The sequence below is a fragment of the Rana temporaria genome, chromosome 5, assembly GCF_905171775.1.
Source record: "Rana temporaria chromosome 5, aRanTem1.1, whole genome shotgun sequence".
NCBI classification, from domain to species: domain Eukaryota; kingdom Metazoa; phylum Chordata; class Amphibia; order Anura; family Ranidae; genus Rana; species Rana temporaria.
This window is the reverse complement of record NC_053493.1, coordinates 397,953,934-397,969,308: the sequence shown is the minus strand read 5'-3', so window position 1 is coordinate 397,969,308 and position 15,375 is coordinate 397,953,934. Positions and strand designations below refer to the sequence as shown.

At 43.8% G+C, this 15,375-nt stretch overlaps 1 protein-coding gene across 1 annotated transcript in view; it reads left to right on the top strand.

The window, feature by feature from the left end:
- The window catches only part of ASAP1 (ArfGAP with SH3 domain, ankyrin repeat and PH domain 1), a 329,695-nt gene that overhangs the window by 202,534 nt on the left and 111,786 nt on the right, over window positions 1–15,375 (top strand). The window contains 2 exon segments of the mRNA XM_040354975.1: window positions 474–549; window positions 8,238–8,324. Coding sequence (XP_040210909.1) covers window positions 474–549; window positions 8,238–8,324 — 163 coding nt within the window.

Below are 15,375 nucleotides of genomic sequence, written 5' to 3'. Positions count from 1 at the left end.
AGCGCCACCTAGCGGCCAGCGTAAATATTGCACCCTAAGATACGACGGCGCAGGCCGTCGTATCTTAGGCATGTTTAAGTGTATCTCCGTTTGAGAATACACTTAAACATACGACGGGCTTAGATTCGGAGTTACGTCGGCGTAATTTTTTGTGAATCTGGGCCATTGTTTAGGCCCATTGTGTTTTTTTTGCGCCCCCCCCCCAAATGCGTTGGCTTTCTGTTTCTTTCTTGTGGAATCAATAAAGTACTTTGGACTCCTAAGTAGCAATATAGTTGGTGTGAGGTGGATGTCAAACCAAAAAATCGTTTTAATTTTGAATAGATTGGGAAGGGTTTAGCACTCCTGTTGGGTTTCCACTACTATCAGGGGCTCACTTTGAGAGATATTTCCCCATGTAATACAAGAGGCCCTTTTAATCACCTTTCATGCCGTAAATTACCATTTGTCTAAACTCACTTTTTGTATCTCAGTTTCTTTCAGGATGGCTTGAAAACTGCAGACAAAATGAAGCAGTATATTGAGAAATTGGCTGCAGATTTATATAACGTAAGAGGATGGTTATTTAATTCTCGACGCTCTTTTCAAATCTGTTTTTTTAAATGCATGCAGTAAACATATGATTTTGACATGTACTTTTTGTTCAGCTACACAAATAATTTGCACTAGATGTTGCACATAAAGATACACTGTCAACATGAGTGGAAGGGGTCAATATCTGTGTAACACCCATCCCCTGGCTACTTTATACTCGCCACTTTAGTGCTCCCCCGCCCAATTGTTGTTCAATGGTGGCCACTGAAAAATATCCAGTTTTCTGGTATTGGGGTAGTATGACGCAGTGCTTGGGTCGAGCAGCCATTCACTAGCCCCTGTCACCCACTATCCCCTGTCACCCTCCAGCCAGCACACCAGCCAGCACTGGGTATTTGTGTGGCGGGTGTGAAATTGAAAGTAGGGTGGGATTTACATTGTAACTTTGTCCTGAATTTGCCAAAGAGAGTGTCACTTTAACTACAGTAGTTCCAGACTGGGCCAATTCTGACATTCCTTTCCTATTTTTATTTTATTTTTGCTAGAAAGGTACTTATTACCCCTAATCATTATATATATTTTTAAACTGAGGCCCTAGAGCAGTGATGGTGAACCTTGGCACCCCAGATGTCGTTGAACTATATTTCCCATGATGCTCAACTACACTGCAGAGTGCATGGGCATCATGGGAAATGTAGTTCCAAAACATCTGGGGTGCCAAGGTTCGCCATCACTGCCATAGAGAATAAAATGGTGGGTGTTGTATATTTATATGTTACATGATATCTGTGCAGCGGTTTTTGGGGAAAGAATACACTTTAATTATTTTTTTTTATTAAGATATATTTATTTGATTGTTAATTTTGGGGGGTGCTTTTTTTTTATCAAAAAGGTGTTTATTGAACAAATTCAAACAATTTCCAATGTACAGACCGTGCATGTGCACGCATTAATAAGTATAATGTACAGTCCTCCCATCGTTCAGTACAATCATCCTGTCCTCTTAATCATCAAGTGTACAATATAATGATACATACATATTGATACCGTGTATCTGGTGTTTTTCTATCACTAGCCCATTAAGGACCGCCGCCAGGGCATTGCAGTAGTCTGGACATCACCAATTAATATGGGCACCATGGTATCTAGCCATGGTGCCCATATTCTTTTGAATCTGCTCGAACTGCCCCTATGTTGATATACATACTTTTCCGAGACCAAAGTGTTCCCCATATGTGATATCCATGAGGCTACCGTGGGTGGGAGACTGATTTCCAGCCCATCAATATGAGCTTGCGAGCCTGAAACAGTGCTCTAAAGAATGATATTCTAGACATCTCTGGGGGGTGCTTGAGAGAGAGAGAGAGAGACTTGTAAAGCGCAACACATGCGAACTGAATCGCCTCTGGGCGCTGTATCCATTTCATGGGTAAGGAACCCCTTGACCTCAGAAGAGATGGGTTTTAATCTTTCTCCTGAAGGCCAAGTGGTCCGACTCCAGTCGGATGGTGGTTGGTAGAGCATTCCACAGGCGGGGTCCCTGGACTGCAAATCTTCGGTCTCCTTTGGACTTGTATCTGGCCTTGGGTATCTGGAGGAGGTTTTGATTGGTGGATCGCAGAACGTGATTGGGGTTATGGGCTTTTATTTTTTCGCATAGAGATTGGGGGGCGTTGCCTTGAATACACTTATGTATTAGACAGAGTGCCTTGAAAGTGATTATGTCTTTTACTGGCAACCAATGAAGGGATCTCAGTGAAGGTGAGATTGATTCCCATGGTTTTTTCCCAGTCACTAGTCGAGTGGCCGTATTTTGAACGACTTGCAGACGAGTGATTTGGTATTTTGGGAGTCCGAGGTAGAGGGCATTTGCGTAGTCGAGTCTGGAATTGATGATTGTTCCCACCACGACTGCAATGTCCTCTTTCGGGATAAAGGGCGTGAGTCTGCGTATTAGGCGCAGCAGATGGTGGGATCCGCTGACTACTGACCCTATTTGTGCATCCATTGTCATGTAGGTATCGAAAATGACTCAGAGACTTTTGACTTTGGTGCTAGGGGTGATAGTTTTACCCAGAATGGGCGGGGGAGTCAACGTTGACGCGGGGTGATTTTTCCGGTTAGCGTGAAACAGGAGAAGTTCTGTTTTCGAACCATTGAGTTTAAGATAACTGTTTGTCATCCAGTTATCTATTAGAGTGAGGCATTTCTCTAGTCCAAGAGAATGATCGTTTTTGTTGCAGATGCGGAAATACAGTTGTGTGTCGTCTGCATAGGAGTGGTAAAGTAACTTCTGGTTACTGATGATTTCAAAGAGAGGGTGAAGATAGATATTAAACAATACGGGCGATAAGGGAGATCCCTGAGGGACTCCGCATGACACCGTACGTTTTTCAGAAGTGAAAGACCCCAGTTTCACTATTTGTGATCGGTTTTCCAAGAAGGAGGAGAACCAGGGTAAAACACATTCAGCGACTCCGGCTACTTCAGCTAGCCTAGCCAGTAGTAGTCCGTGGTCTACAGTGTCAAAAGTCGCGCTTAGGTCCAGCAGTATCAGGAGACAAGATTCTCCTTCGTCTGCGGCCTCTAGAGCGTCATCCCATATTTTAAGCAGCGCCGTTTCTGTTCCGTGACCCGGACGGAAGCCTGATTAAAAAGGATCGAGTAATTTATGGGTGTCTAAATGCAGTTGCAGCTGTTGTACAGCTGCAACTGCATATATATTTAATGCATATTTTATGCATATATATTTAATACCACACTTTTTTTTTTTTTTTATCAACTTTATTGCCACCACCTTGGGGGAAAAAAAACTTCTTATACTACAGCTGCCATGTGCTAAAAACTGTCAAACCCCAACATACATACGTTTAAATTTGTATTACTATTTCTCCATTCTATGGGATATTTACAGTGGAGCTCAGGGGGAATTTGTAACAAAGTTTGTGTGATAGGCAAACGTCTGCCAATCAGGATATCAATAATAAGCAGATTGGAGGTAGACAGGTGTCCTTATTGAAATGGTAAATAAGCAGGAGGGGGCAACAAGGGAAGAAAAGAAATGGGCTGCTGAGGCAGCAAGCTCCCCACCCTGTATCAGTAGATACCGCCATTTAATAATATAATGCAGTACATCAGCAACTACAGTAACCCATATAATGCACAGTAACGCAATAACTTTCCAGTGTTGGGGAATGAGCAGGTACAATGAAAATGGGATACTTACGGTGCCCTGTGTTAGCAAAGGGTGGCATCTCATTGCTTAAAAGAAAACGAACTGTCTATGACCAGCTTAAAGCGGAGGTTCACCCTAAAAATCAACTTTCTACCATGCCATCCAGCATACTAGCGTCAGCTAAAGTATGCATTTATTTTTATTTTTTGCGCTGTAATCACAGTTTAATCCATTAGTTTCGTTTCTGACTCCCGCGGGGAGTAGGCGCTCCTATGCAGAGGGGAACATGATTGACGGCCGGCTATGGCGCGTCACGCTTCCCGAAAATAGCCGGAGTAGGACTCGGCTCTTCACGGCGCTATACGGTGCCTGCGCACAGACTAGGAGCTGACTGCGCAGGCGCCGTGAAGAGCCAAGTCCTATTTCGGCTATTTTCGGGAAGCGTGACGTGCCATAGCCGGCCGTCAATCATGTTCCCCTCTGCAAAGGAACGCCTATTCCCCACGGGAGTCTGAATGGATTAAACTGTCAGTACAGCGAAAAAAATAAAGGCATACTGTTGCTAACGCTAGTATGCTGGATGCATTGGTTGACAAAAACATTTTTTTTTTTTAGGGTGAACCCCCGCTTTCAGTGTTGGGATGGGAAAGTGGTATACAGTAAAACCTTGGATTGTGAGCATACTTCGTTTCAGAAGCATGTTTGTAATCCAAAGCACTTGTATATCAAAGCAAATTTCCCCATAAGAAATAATGCAAACTCAAATGATTAGTTCCACAACCATTTATTCATAAATCCTTTGGTTTATAGTCCATATAAAAAGATTATAGGAATATAACCAGTTTGTGTAACCATAAAATGTCCATCCACAAATGGAAGCCTCCACAAGGGGATTAGAAGTAAAATCCATCAGGAGCTACAGAGTATAAAAGAGAAGAGAGGCGCCTCTAAGTGTAGCAATAAGTTGCTAAATGTTGTACCTTCATTAACCCCCCTGACGGTAAACCCGAGCGCGACTCGGGGCTGGTTTTTTATGTTACTATCGGTTAGTCCGAGTCGCGCTCGGGGTGAATGTGCAGAGAGCGCAGCGGTGTTCCTTACCTTGTCCAGGCGATCCAGCGATGATCTATCATTGTTGTGATCGCCGCCGAGACACACACCGCGCCGTCCATCGGTCATCTGACTTCCTGGTTCCGTTCCCTGCACCGCAATGGTGCATGGGAACGGAACTGGGAGGGAAATTCAAATGTTGCACCAACACAAACACATAAAAAGGTGGTGATACAATGTAATCTGAGAGGATTACACTGTATCACTTTGAAAACTGACACAGTGCCCTTTCATTGCCCCTTGCCATTGTCATTGCTGACATATAAAACCTTATAAACCATATAAAAAATGGCATCAAAAAAGCGCTGTCCTCCAAATGCGCTTTTGGACCAGCTGAGCGACAGCGATAGCGGCAGCGACACGGAGTTGCTCGCAGATCAGAGCGACAGTGAATCATATGGAGATTTATCATCTGGATCTGACACTGACACTGATATAGAAAGTGACGCCGCAGATGATCCCGCACCTGACCTGAGTGATGTGCGCACTTGGTGCCCTATAGATAGCGATGCGGACCAGACAGCGCCCCCGAGGTTCCGATTTACTGGATCTCCTGGGATGAAGGTAGATGTGGAGGCCGACAACCCTATGGCGTATTTGAAACTCTTTTTATCTGAGGAGGTCATTTTACAAATTGTGACGGAGACCAATCGCTACCACGATCAGCAATCTGCTACGCTGCGTGGCAGATTTTCCAGGTCCAGAAAATGGGAACCGGTCACCGAGGAGGACATTTGGAATTTTTTGGGACTCATCATCCTTCAGGGGGTGGTGGGCAAACCGCTCCAGAAGTGGTACTGGACCACCAATAAGATGCTGGCCACTCCGTTTTTTGGCACTGTGATGTCCGAGTATCGCTTTTCACTAATAATGAAAAACCTGCACTTCGCCAACAACGAAGAATTTGACGAGGCCACACATCCTGCGCCAAAGCTGAAAAAAATCTGGGAGGTGTGCCAGATGATTGTTGCCAACTTTCAGCGGACCTATGTGCCAGAAAGGGACGTAAGTGTGGACGAAAGTCTGATGGCCTACAAGGGACGCCTGAGTTGGATCCAATTTATTGCGTCCAAAAGAGCGCGCTTTGGAATAAAATTTTACATGCTATGTGAATCATCCACCGGCTATATATGGAATTCGGTAATTTACACCGGGAAAGGTACCAAATTCAATCCCAGGTACAGCCGCTATGGGATGGCCACATCTTCTGTCCTGTCACTGCTGGACCCATTGCTGAACCAGGGATACTGCGTGACAACAGACAATTTTTACACGTCACCAGAACTTTATGAGGTTTTGCTCCTCAATAAAACGGACGGGTATGGTACCGTGAGGCCAAACCGGCGTGACATGCCATCTACGTTTGGCAAGAAAAAAATAAAAAAAGGAGAGATGGTTGCCTTTCAAAAGGGCAAAATGATGGCAATGCGCTGGCGAGACAAAAAGGACGTGTGTCTCATGAGCACCGTGCACAGCACCTCCACTGCCATGGTCCGCACAAAATACGGAAACGAAGTGCTGAAACCACAAGTCGTGATCGACTATAACCACACAATGGGAGGTGTCGACCGAGCCGATCAGGCGATGACTTTTTACCCGGCGATGCGAAAACAACAAAAGAAGTACTATAAAAAGATTTTTAGGCATCTCCTTGAACAATGTCTTTGGAACGCCTATATCCTTTACAAAGAAAACACGAACATACCTCTTGTTCATTCGGACTTTATATGGAAGTTGGCTGAGCAGATCTTTATCAATCACCCGACGGCATCAGTGTCTGCTAACAGACACGGACGACGCTCTGTTGACGTTGGGAATCCAGAGCGCCTGACAGGTCGTCATTTTTTGGAACCTGTACCGCCAACCGCACGAAAGTTAGCGCCTACCAGGATGTGCGTCGTTTGCTGCGCCAAGAGGGATGAAAATGGGAAAAAAGTCCGAAAAGAATCAAGGTACTATTGCCCAGATTGCAATGTCGGACTTTGTCTATTTCCTTGCTTCAAAGTGTTTCACACTATGGATGTGTATTGAATTTCTTTCTTTGACTAATTTCTTTATTTTTCATTGCTTTGTTGAATAAAATTATATTATTGATTAATTATAATTCATGTGTTTGTGTTTCAAATTTATCACATCTGGAATGTCTACTAGAGTCTTGTTTTGGTCAGGTTTAAGTAAGTAATTACTAAGAATTGCAGGCCTATAATACATATCACCAAATTTCCATGAAAAAAAATGTACCGCTTTTGGTACGTAATTCCAGACAGAATCATACCGCCAGGGAGGTTAAATGTAACCATATTGCTACACTTAGAGGCTCCTCTCTTCTCTTTGATACTCGGTTGTGATATGACGTTACTTGTATATCAAGTCAAAATGTATTAAAACATTTTGCTTCTCTTGCAAAATGCTCTCAAACCAAGGTGTATACGTTTTTATATAGCCAAAATGTTTTGTTTTTTTAACCACTTGCCGCCCGCCTTATGCAAAATGATGGCGGCAAAGTGGTTACAATACCCTGACTGGACGTCATATGATGTCTTCAGGATATTGAGCCGCTGTGCGCCCCCGGGGGCGCGTATTGCGGTGATCGTTGTTGCTGGGTGTCTGTCTGACACCCTGCAACACCGATCTAGGTAAAGAGTCTCTCACGGAGACTCTTTACCACGTGATCAGCCGTGTCCAATCACGGCTGATCACGATGTAAACAGGAAGAGCCAGTGATCGGCTTTTCCTCACTCGCGTCTGTCAGCCGCGAGTAGAGGAGAGCCGATCGGCTGCTCCTCTGAGAGGGGGGGTTTGTGCTCTTCCATTATCAGCGCAACCCCCCAAGAGGATGCCCACACTGGACCACCAGGGATGCCACCACCAGGTATGCCACCCTAGACCACCAGGGATGCCAATCAGTGCCCCTAATGGATGCCAATCAGTGCCCACAATGGCATCACTGATTGGCAGGCATTATTGTTTGGCACTGATTGACATCCATCAGTACAATACATTACAGTACATCAGTGCCACCTATCAGTGCCCATCCGTGCCACCTATCGGTGCCCATTCGTGCATAGACACATAGGATAACATGATGGAGAGTTTAATGACTGTAGAAAACGTCTACAGCCAAAAACAGCTGCTATAAAAATGTCCAAAAACATCCAGTGTGCATGAGACCGAATAGGTTTGCCTAAAGATACTTTTAACCCAGTGAGAGGCCAGAATGAGTTCCTAAGCTGGACTTTCATGTAACATTTATTACAGCTAAAGAGGAGACATAGCAGTGTAGGTGGATAATACACAGGAAAAACATTTTTGTAGGTCAGGAGAAGGCAGATGGGTACTGAAAAAGTTGGCGATGGTCATACAATGGTAACCAGCATTTGGCAAACACTATAATAATAATAATAACGTTTCTTTCTAGATAAAACAAACACAAGATGAAGAGAAGAAGCAGCTCACTGCCCTGCGGGACCTCATCAAGTCTTCTCTTCAGTTGGATCAGAAAGAGGTAAGTGTATTTAGGTGACTGGCAATGCTGAGAGTTGTGGTTCCACACGATAGTGTCCTTTAGGAGTTGTTTCCATGCACTGCGTAGTTATCCTTTATCTATGCTGGGCCTTTTAGTTCCTCATCTTCTGGTGGCTGAAAGTTTCCTGATGTTATTTTGGTTGATTCTATATTACTATATTGTTAATTTGTTTCTCCAATATAATTGATTTGGTGTGGTTATGTAAGGGGCACAGGAGGGTAACGGAGAGGGAGCTCTGTGTTTGGGAATTACATAAAGAATTGCAAACAAATGAAAAGAAAGGCGCTAACACGTATGTAATATTTGCATGTGAACAAAGGATAAAAAACAATCCAAATATACTCCAGAGTCCAAAGATGAAAAAATAAATGTTATTTATAAGAATTATTAATGAATATTGCATAGTCCAAAACATTCTCCTAAATCACTTGCACTTATATGAGGAGTATCTGAGGCACCTTTAAGACCAGGAGCAAGGTGATTGGAGCTTTCTTCAGCAAGATTTAGGAACCTTTTTTGGACTGTGCAATATTTATTAATATTTTTTATAAATTGTATTTATTTTTCATCTTTGGACTCAAGTATTTTTGGATTGTTTTTTATCCTTTGTTCACATGCAATCATCACATATGTGTTGGCGACTAGCATTTCATTTGTTTGCTTTTCAGAGGTGGCTTATTCACTTAAAGGGGCAGCTTCACATTTTTTAGCATATTCCCATTTTTGGTTGGTGCCAGGGCTTACTAATATTTCTCGTACATTTTAGAATTGGTAGGTTAGAAAATGTTGGCCGATTCTCTGACGTTCTCTGCTAATGAACTGAGAGAAGGGTGGGAGATAAAACCCCAAGGGCCAGATTCTTGTAGTTCTGCGGCGGCGTAATGTATCCGATTTACGTTACGCCGCCGCAACTTAGATGGGCAAGTGCTGTATTCTCAAAGCACTTGCTCCGTAAGTTGCGGCGGCCTAGCGTAAATCAGCCGGCGTAAGCCTGTCTAATTTAAATTTGGATCGGGGGGCGTGTTTTATGTAAATGTACTGTGACCCGACGTGAGCATGCGGCGTCCGTGGAAATCTCCCAGTGTGCATTGCTCCTAAAACGCCGCAAGGACGTATTGGTTTTGACGTGGACGTAAATTACGTCCAGCCCCATTCACGGACGAGTTACGCAAACGATGCAAATTTTTCAAATTTCGACGCGGGAACGACGGCCATACTTAACATTGTTACGCCGCACTTATGCCACCATATAGCAGGGGCAACTATACGCCAGGAAAAGCCTAACGTAAACGGCGTAACTTTACTGCGTCGGCCGGGCGTACGTTCGGGAATTTGCGTATCTAGCTAATTTGCATACTCAACACGGAATTCGACGGAAGCGACACCTATCGGCCAGCGTAAAAATGCAGTTACGATCCGGCGGTGTAAGAGACTTACGCCTGTCGGATCTAACAGCTATCTATGCGTAACTGATTCTAAGAATCGGGCGCATAGATACGACGGCGCAACGCAGAGATACTGACTGACTTTCCAGATTCAGCATGTGTTTCTGTGTCCTTCTCAAAAGTAGCTAGGTAGGTAAAATAACCTAAACTATATATATATGTCATTCTCAAAAAAATAGCATATTGTGATAAAGTTCATTATTTTCTGTAATGTACTGATAAACATTAGACTTTCATATATTTTAGATTCATTACACACAACTGAAGTAGTTCAAGCCTTTTTATTGTTTTAATATTGATGATTTTGGCATACAGCTCATGAAAACCCCAAATTCCTATCTCAAAAAATTAGCATATCATGAAAAGGTTCTCTAAACGAGCTCTTAACCTAATCATCTGAATCAACTAATTAACTCTAAACACCTGCAAAAGATTCCTGAGGCTTCTAAAAACTCCCAGCCTGGTTCATTACTCCAAACCGCAATCATGGGTAAGACTGCCAACCTGACTGCTGTCCAGAAGGCCATCATTGACACCCTCAAGCAAGAGGGTAAGACACAGTATCAAGGCACCTCAGTGGGAAGTCTGTGGGAAGGAAAAGGTGTGGCAGAAAATGCTGCACAACGAGAAGAGGTAACCGGACCCTGAGGAAGATTGTGGAGAAGGACCGATTCCAGACCTTGGGGGACCTGCGGAAGCAGTGGACTGAGTCTGGAGTAGAAACATCCAGAGCCAACGTGTACAGGCATGTGCAGGAAATGGGCTACAGGTGCCGCATTCCCCAGGTCAAGCCACTTTTGAACCAGAAACAGCGGCAGAAGCGCCTGACCTGGGCTACAGAGAAGCAACACTGGACTGTTGCTCAGTGGTCCAAAGTACTTTTTTCGGATGAAAGCAAATTTTGCATGTCATTCGGTAATCAAGGTGCCAGAGTCTGGAGGAAGACTGGGGAGAGGGAAATGCCAAAATGCCTGAAGTCCAGTGTCAAGTACCCACAGTCAGTGATGGTCTGGGGTGCCATGTCAGCTGCTGGTGTTGGTCCACTGTGTTTTATCAAGGGCAGGGTGAATACAGCTAGCTATCAGGAGAGTTTGGAGCACTTCATGCTTCCATCTGCTGAAAAGCTTTATGGAGATGAAGATTTCATTTTTCAGCACGACCTGGCACCTGCTCACAGTGCCAAAACCACTGGTAAATGGTTTACTGACCATGGTATTACTGTGCTCAATTGGCCTGCCAACTCTCCTGACCTGAACCCCATAGAGAATCTGTGGGATATTGGGAAGAGAAAGTTGAGAGACGCAAGACCCAACACTCTGGATGAGCTTAAGGCCGCTACCGAAGCATCCTGGGCCTCCATAACACCTCAGCAGTGCCACAGGCTGATTGCCTCCATGCCACGCCGCATTGAAGCAGTCATTTCTGCAAAAGAATTCCCGACCAAGTATTGAGTGCATAACTGAACATAATTATTTGAAGGTTGACTTTTTTTTTTATTAAAAACACTTTTCTTTTATTGGTCGGATGAAATATGCTAATTTTTTGAGATAGGAATTTTGGGTTTTCATGAGCTGTATGCCAAAATCATCAATATTAAAACAATAAAAAGGCTTGAACTACTTCAGTTGTGTGTAATGAATCTAAAATATATGAAAGTCTAATGTTTATCAGTACATTACAGAAAATAATGAACTTTATCACAATATGCTAATTTTTTGAGAATGACCTGTATGTATGTATGTATGTATATATATGTATATATATATATAATATATTTTAATGTAAACTCCAGCCGTTGACTTTTAATAAACAAAAAAATGACTGGAGCTCCACAGTCTCCATGGAACACTCATTAAGGAGAAACGGACATCCTTGACGATACAGAGGACAAATTCCTACATATCTGCAGCCTGGACTCAATCAATTTCCATCTTCACAGTTGACTAACTGATTCCTGGAAATGTAACTAAAATATCATAGATTTTTATCTAATGCCCAGTCTCTTTTTTTTTTCTCTGCAAACCCCGCCCCTCAAATGTTTTTTTCTATTATATGGGAGGCCCCCCACCCCCCAATTAAATAACCACATTATAACCAAACCAAGTAGGTACTACCTCACCTCGAATCGGCGGTCTATTTTTGGGCCTTTTTGTGACATTGCTTTGACTGTATCCCAGGTATACCATTCTCAGTTTGTTGGCACATACTGCGGTATTACAGCACCAGGGACTGTCTTCCCACCACCTGATGATCATCTGAATTACATCCGACAGTTTACACAATTTGTTGATGTTCATGTTCAGACTTTCCTGTACCAACAGTTGGGCCTTTCCAAAGACACTTCTATATGCATTTTGATTAAACTGTATAATGGGTAATTCCCTTCTGTCTCTTTTTCAATTAAAAACCATAAAAGAAAAAGTCCCCTCCAGGTCAGCTATACCCATTGATATTTGGATGGGTTTAACTATATTAAATTTTGATAATTTTATACCTTTAGGCCCAGATTCTGAAAGGGCTTACGACGGCGCAACGCCATGTGCGCTATCGTAAGTCCTAATCTGGGCCGTCGTATCTATGCGACTGATTCTTAGAATCAGTTACGCATAGATAACCATTAGATCCGACAGGCGTAAGGCTCTTACGCTGTAGGATCTTAAATGCAATTTTTTTTTCCGCCGCTAGGTGTCGCCTCTGTCGGTTTCGCGATCGAGTATGCAAATTAGCAAAATACGCGAATTCCCGAACGTACGCGCGGTCGACGCAGTGAAGATACGACGTTTACGTTAGATTGGCGACGCGTAAAGTTGCCCCTGTTATATGAGGGGCAACCAATGTTAAGTATGGCCGTCGTTCCCGCGCCGAAATTATTTTTTTTTACGTTGTTTGCGTAAGTCGTCCGTGAATGGGGCTCTACGCCATTTACGTTCACGTCGAAACCAATGACGTCCTTGCAACGTCATTTCGCGCAATGCACGTCGGGAAAATTTTAGGGGCGGGAACGCGCCTAATTTAAATGATCCACGCCCCCTACCCGGATCATTTGAATTAGGCGGGCTTGCACCTGGGAATTTACGCTACGCCGCCGCAACTTTACAGGCAAGTGCTTCGTGAATCAAGCACTTGCCCGCAAAACTTGCGGCGGCGTAACGTAAACGAGATACGTTACGCCCGCATAGTTTTACGCCGAGATACGAGAATCTGGGCCTTAATTTTTTACTTTTTTTTTGGGGGTTCATGAATGATCTATTTTTTTTTTAGTAGTTTGCTTTCTTCTTTGTGCTGCGGTACAGAGCTCTCAGCACTGGTGCTGCCTTGGTTGTCGGCCCAGCTGTCATCATACGGCCCACTCTTGAGTCTTGTGTTGAGCCCATTGATATTGGTTTTCAGCCTACACAGCAGCGTTGTGTCAGCTCTCTGCACGATCATAGTGAAGGAGTCTTTTGCTGCCTTAATATTGACTAAACTGTCATCCTATTTTCACTCTGTAAAAGTAATATAGCTTAATGCAATTACTGTCAGCTTCAGGAGTGTAAAAATGCAGTGCTAATATACTTTTTATTTTATTTCTGTGTCTACTACCTAAACCCATGAATGTTTGCTGTACTCAAATGCTACTCATAAGGCTACCCAGAGACCTGACCAACTGACTGACATGACAACCCTTTCTCAACAAATTTAGGGCGAATAGTGTCTGTTTTTGTATGAACTAATGCTGTCAATCTGATGAGGCAATTCTGGATCCCCCTTCTGCCGAAAATCTCAACTGTTGTGCATGTTTATGTGATATTGGACTATAGAGCCTTTGTCTGACTATTCTCTATAGCAGGGATATGCAAGTAGTGGACCTTCAGTTGTTGCCGAACTACAATTCCCATGAGGCATAGCAAGACTCTGACAGCCACAAGCATGACACCCAAAGGCAGAGGCATGATGGGACTTGTAGTTTTGCCACAGCTGAAGGTCCGCTAATTGCATATCCCTGCTCTATAGACTAGGGCAGCCTTTCTCAACCTTTGTAACCAAGAGGAAACTCAAAATAATATCTTAATCGTACAGTACAGGACACAGGCTAAATATTTATAGATCTTGGGTTGTAGGCTGCTACCTTCTTGTGATTTGACATTGGCAAAGCTTTGAAGGACACCCCCCCTATAACCTCACTTCGAGAGTCCTAGGGGCAGATTCTTGTAGAATCCGCGGCGGCGTAGCGTAAGCCATTTACACTAAGCCGCCGCAAATTACTGGAGCAAGTGCCGTATTCTCCAAGCACTTGCTCCGTAATTTGCGGCGGCGTAGTGTAAATGGCCCGGCATAAGGCCGCGTAATTCAAAGGGGGCGGCTTGTATTTAAATTAAGCGCGCCCCCACGCCGATCGAACTGCGCATGCGCCGGGCGGAAAAATAGCCCAGTGCGCATACTCCAGCTCACGACGGAAAACGTCAATGACGCCGACGTGAGCGTCATTGACGTAAAGTCGTATTCGCGGACGACTTAAGAAAACGACGAAAAAAGCCGACGCTGACCCGACGCCATACTTAACATGGCATACGACAGACCTTCGTAAACTTGCCCCTCATATAGCAGGGGCAAGTTTACGCTTACGGAAACGTCGTAAATTCACTGCGTCGTCCGTGCGTACGTTCAGGAATCTCGCGTAAATAGCTAATTTGCATAGACGACGGGGAAAACGACGAGTCGACACCTAGCAGCGGGGAAAAAAATTGCATTTAAGATCTGACAGCGTAAGAGCCTTACGCCTGTCAGATCTAAGGGATATCTATACGTAACTGATTCTAAGAATCAGTCGCATAGATACGACGGCCCAAATGGCGTTGCGCCGTCGTAAGCCCTTTGAGAATCTAAACCCTAGTTTTTTTCTAGTGTCCTAGGGTGATGGACCTCCTCTACCTTGCAATGAAATCACCCTTAGTTTTTATAAGTTTATGATTTTGCTTCAAACTTTTAAATCAACTCCTCACTGTCTTCTAATATGACAATAGAAGCAGTGCATCTGGATTGGTGCAGCCTGAAGTCTCGGTTCACATATATGCAAATTGTATGCGTTTTGAACCACATCCGATTTGCATGACGTGTGAATCAAACCGGCTTTCTATGTAGCCAGTTCACATATCTGTGGGCCGGCCGCAGTGTGTTTTTTCAAGATAGTCCTGTACGGCCTTAGGTCTAGTTCAGGTGCGATTTCAAGTGTCATACACTTAAGAAATTTGCACCTGAACTGGTGAGCGAAACCTCACCGGACTCCCTTGAAAAATCACACTGAAACTGTGTCCAGGAAATATGTGAACCAAGCCTAAATCTTTCCAACTCTATCTTTGGGCCCCTCTCCGTGGGAACAGCCCATAGTGTTGATTTGGGCGCTGAATCCTGCTTGGGCACTCATCTTGGCACTTAGTACAACATGTGTAGTTCACCACATCTACAAAAATGCCTAGTCTTGTGATTGCACTGACATTTTTTTACCATAGCCACACTTACAAACAAACCAGTTTTCTTAATAGAAAATAAATTGTTTGTCCATTAATACAAAAAAAAGGAATGCTTTCACGGTTTTGTTTAAGAGC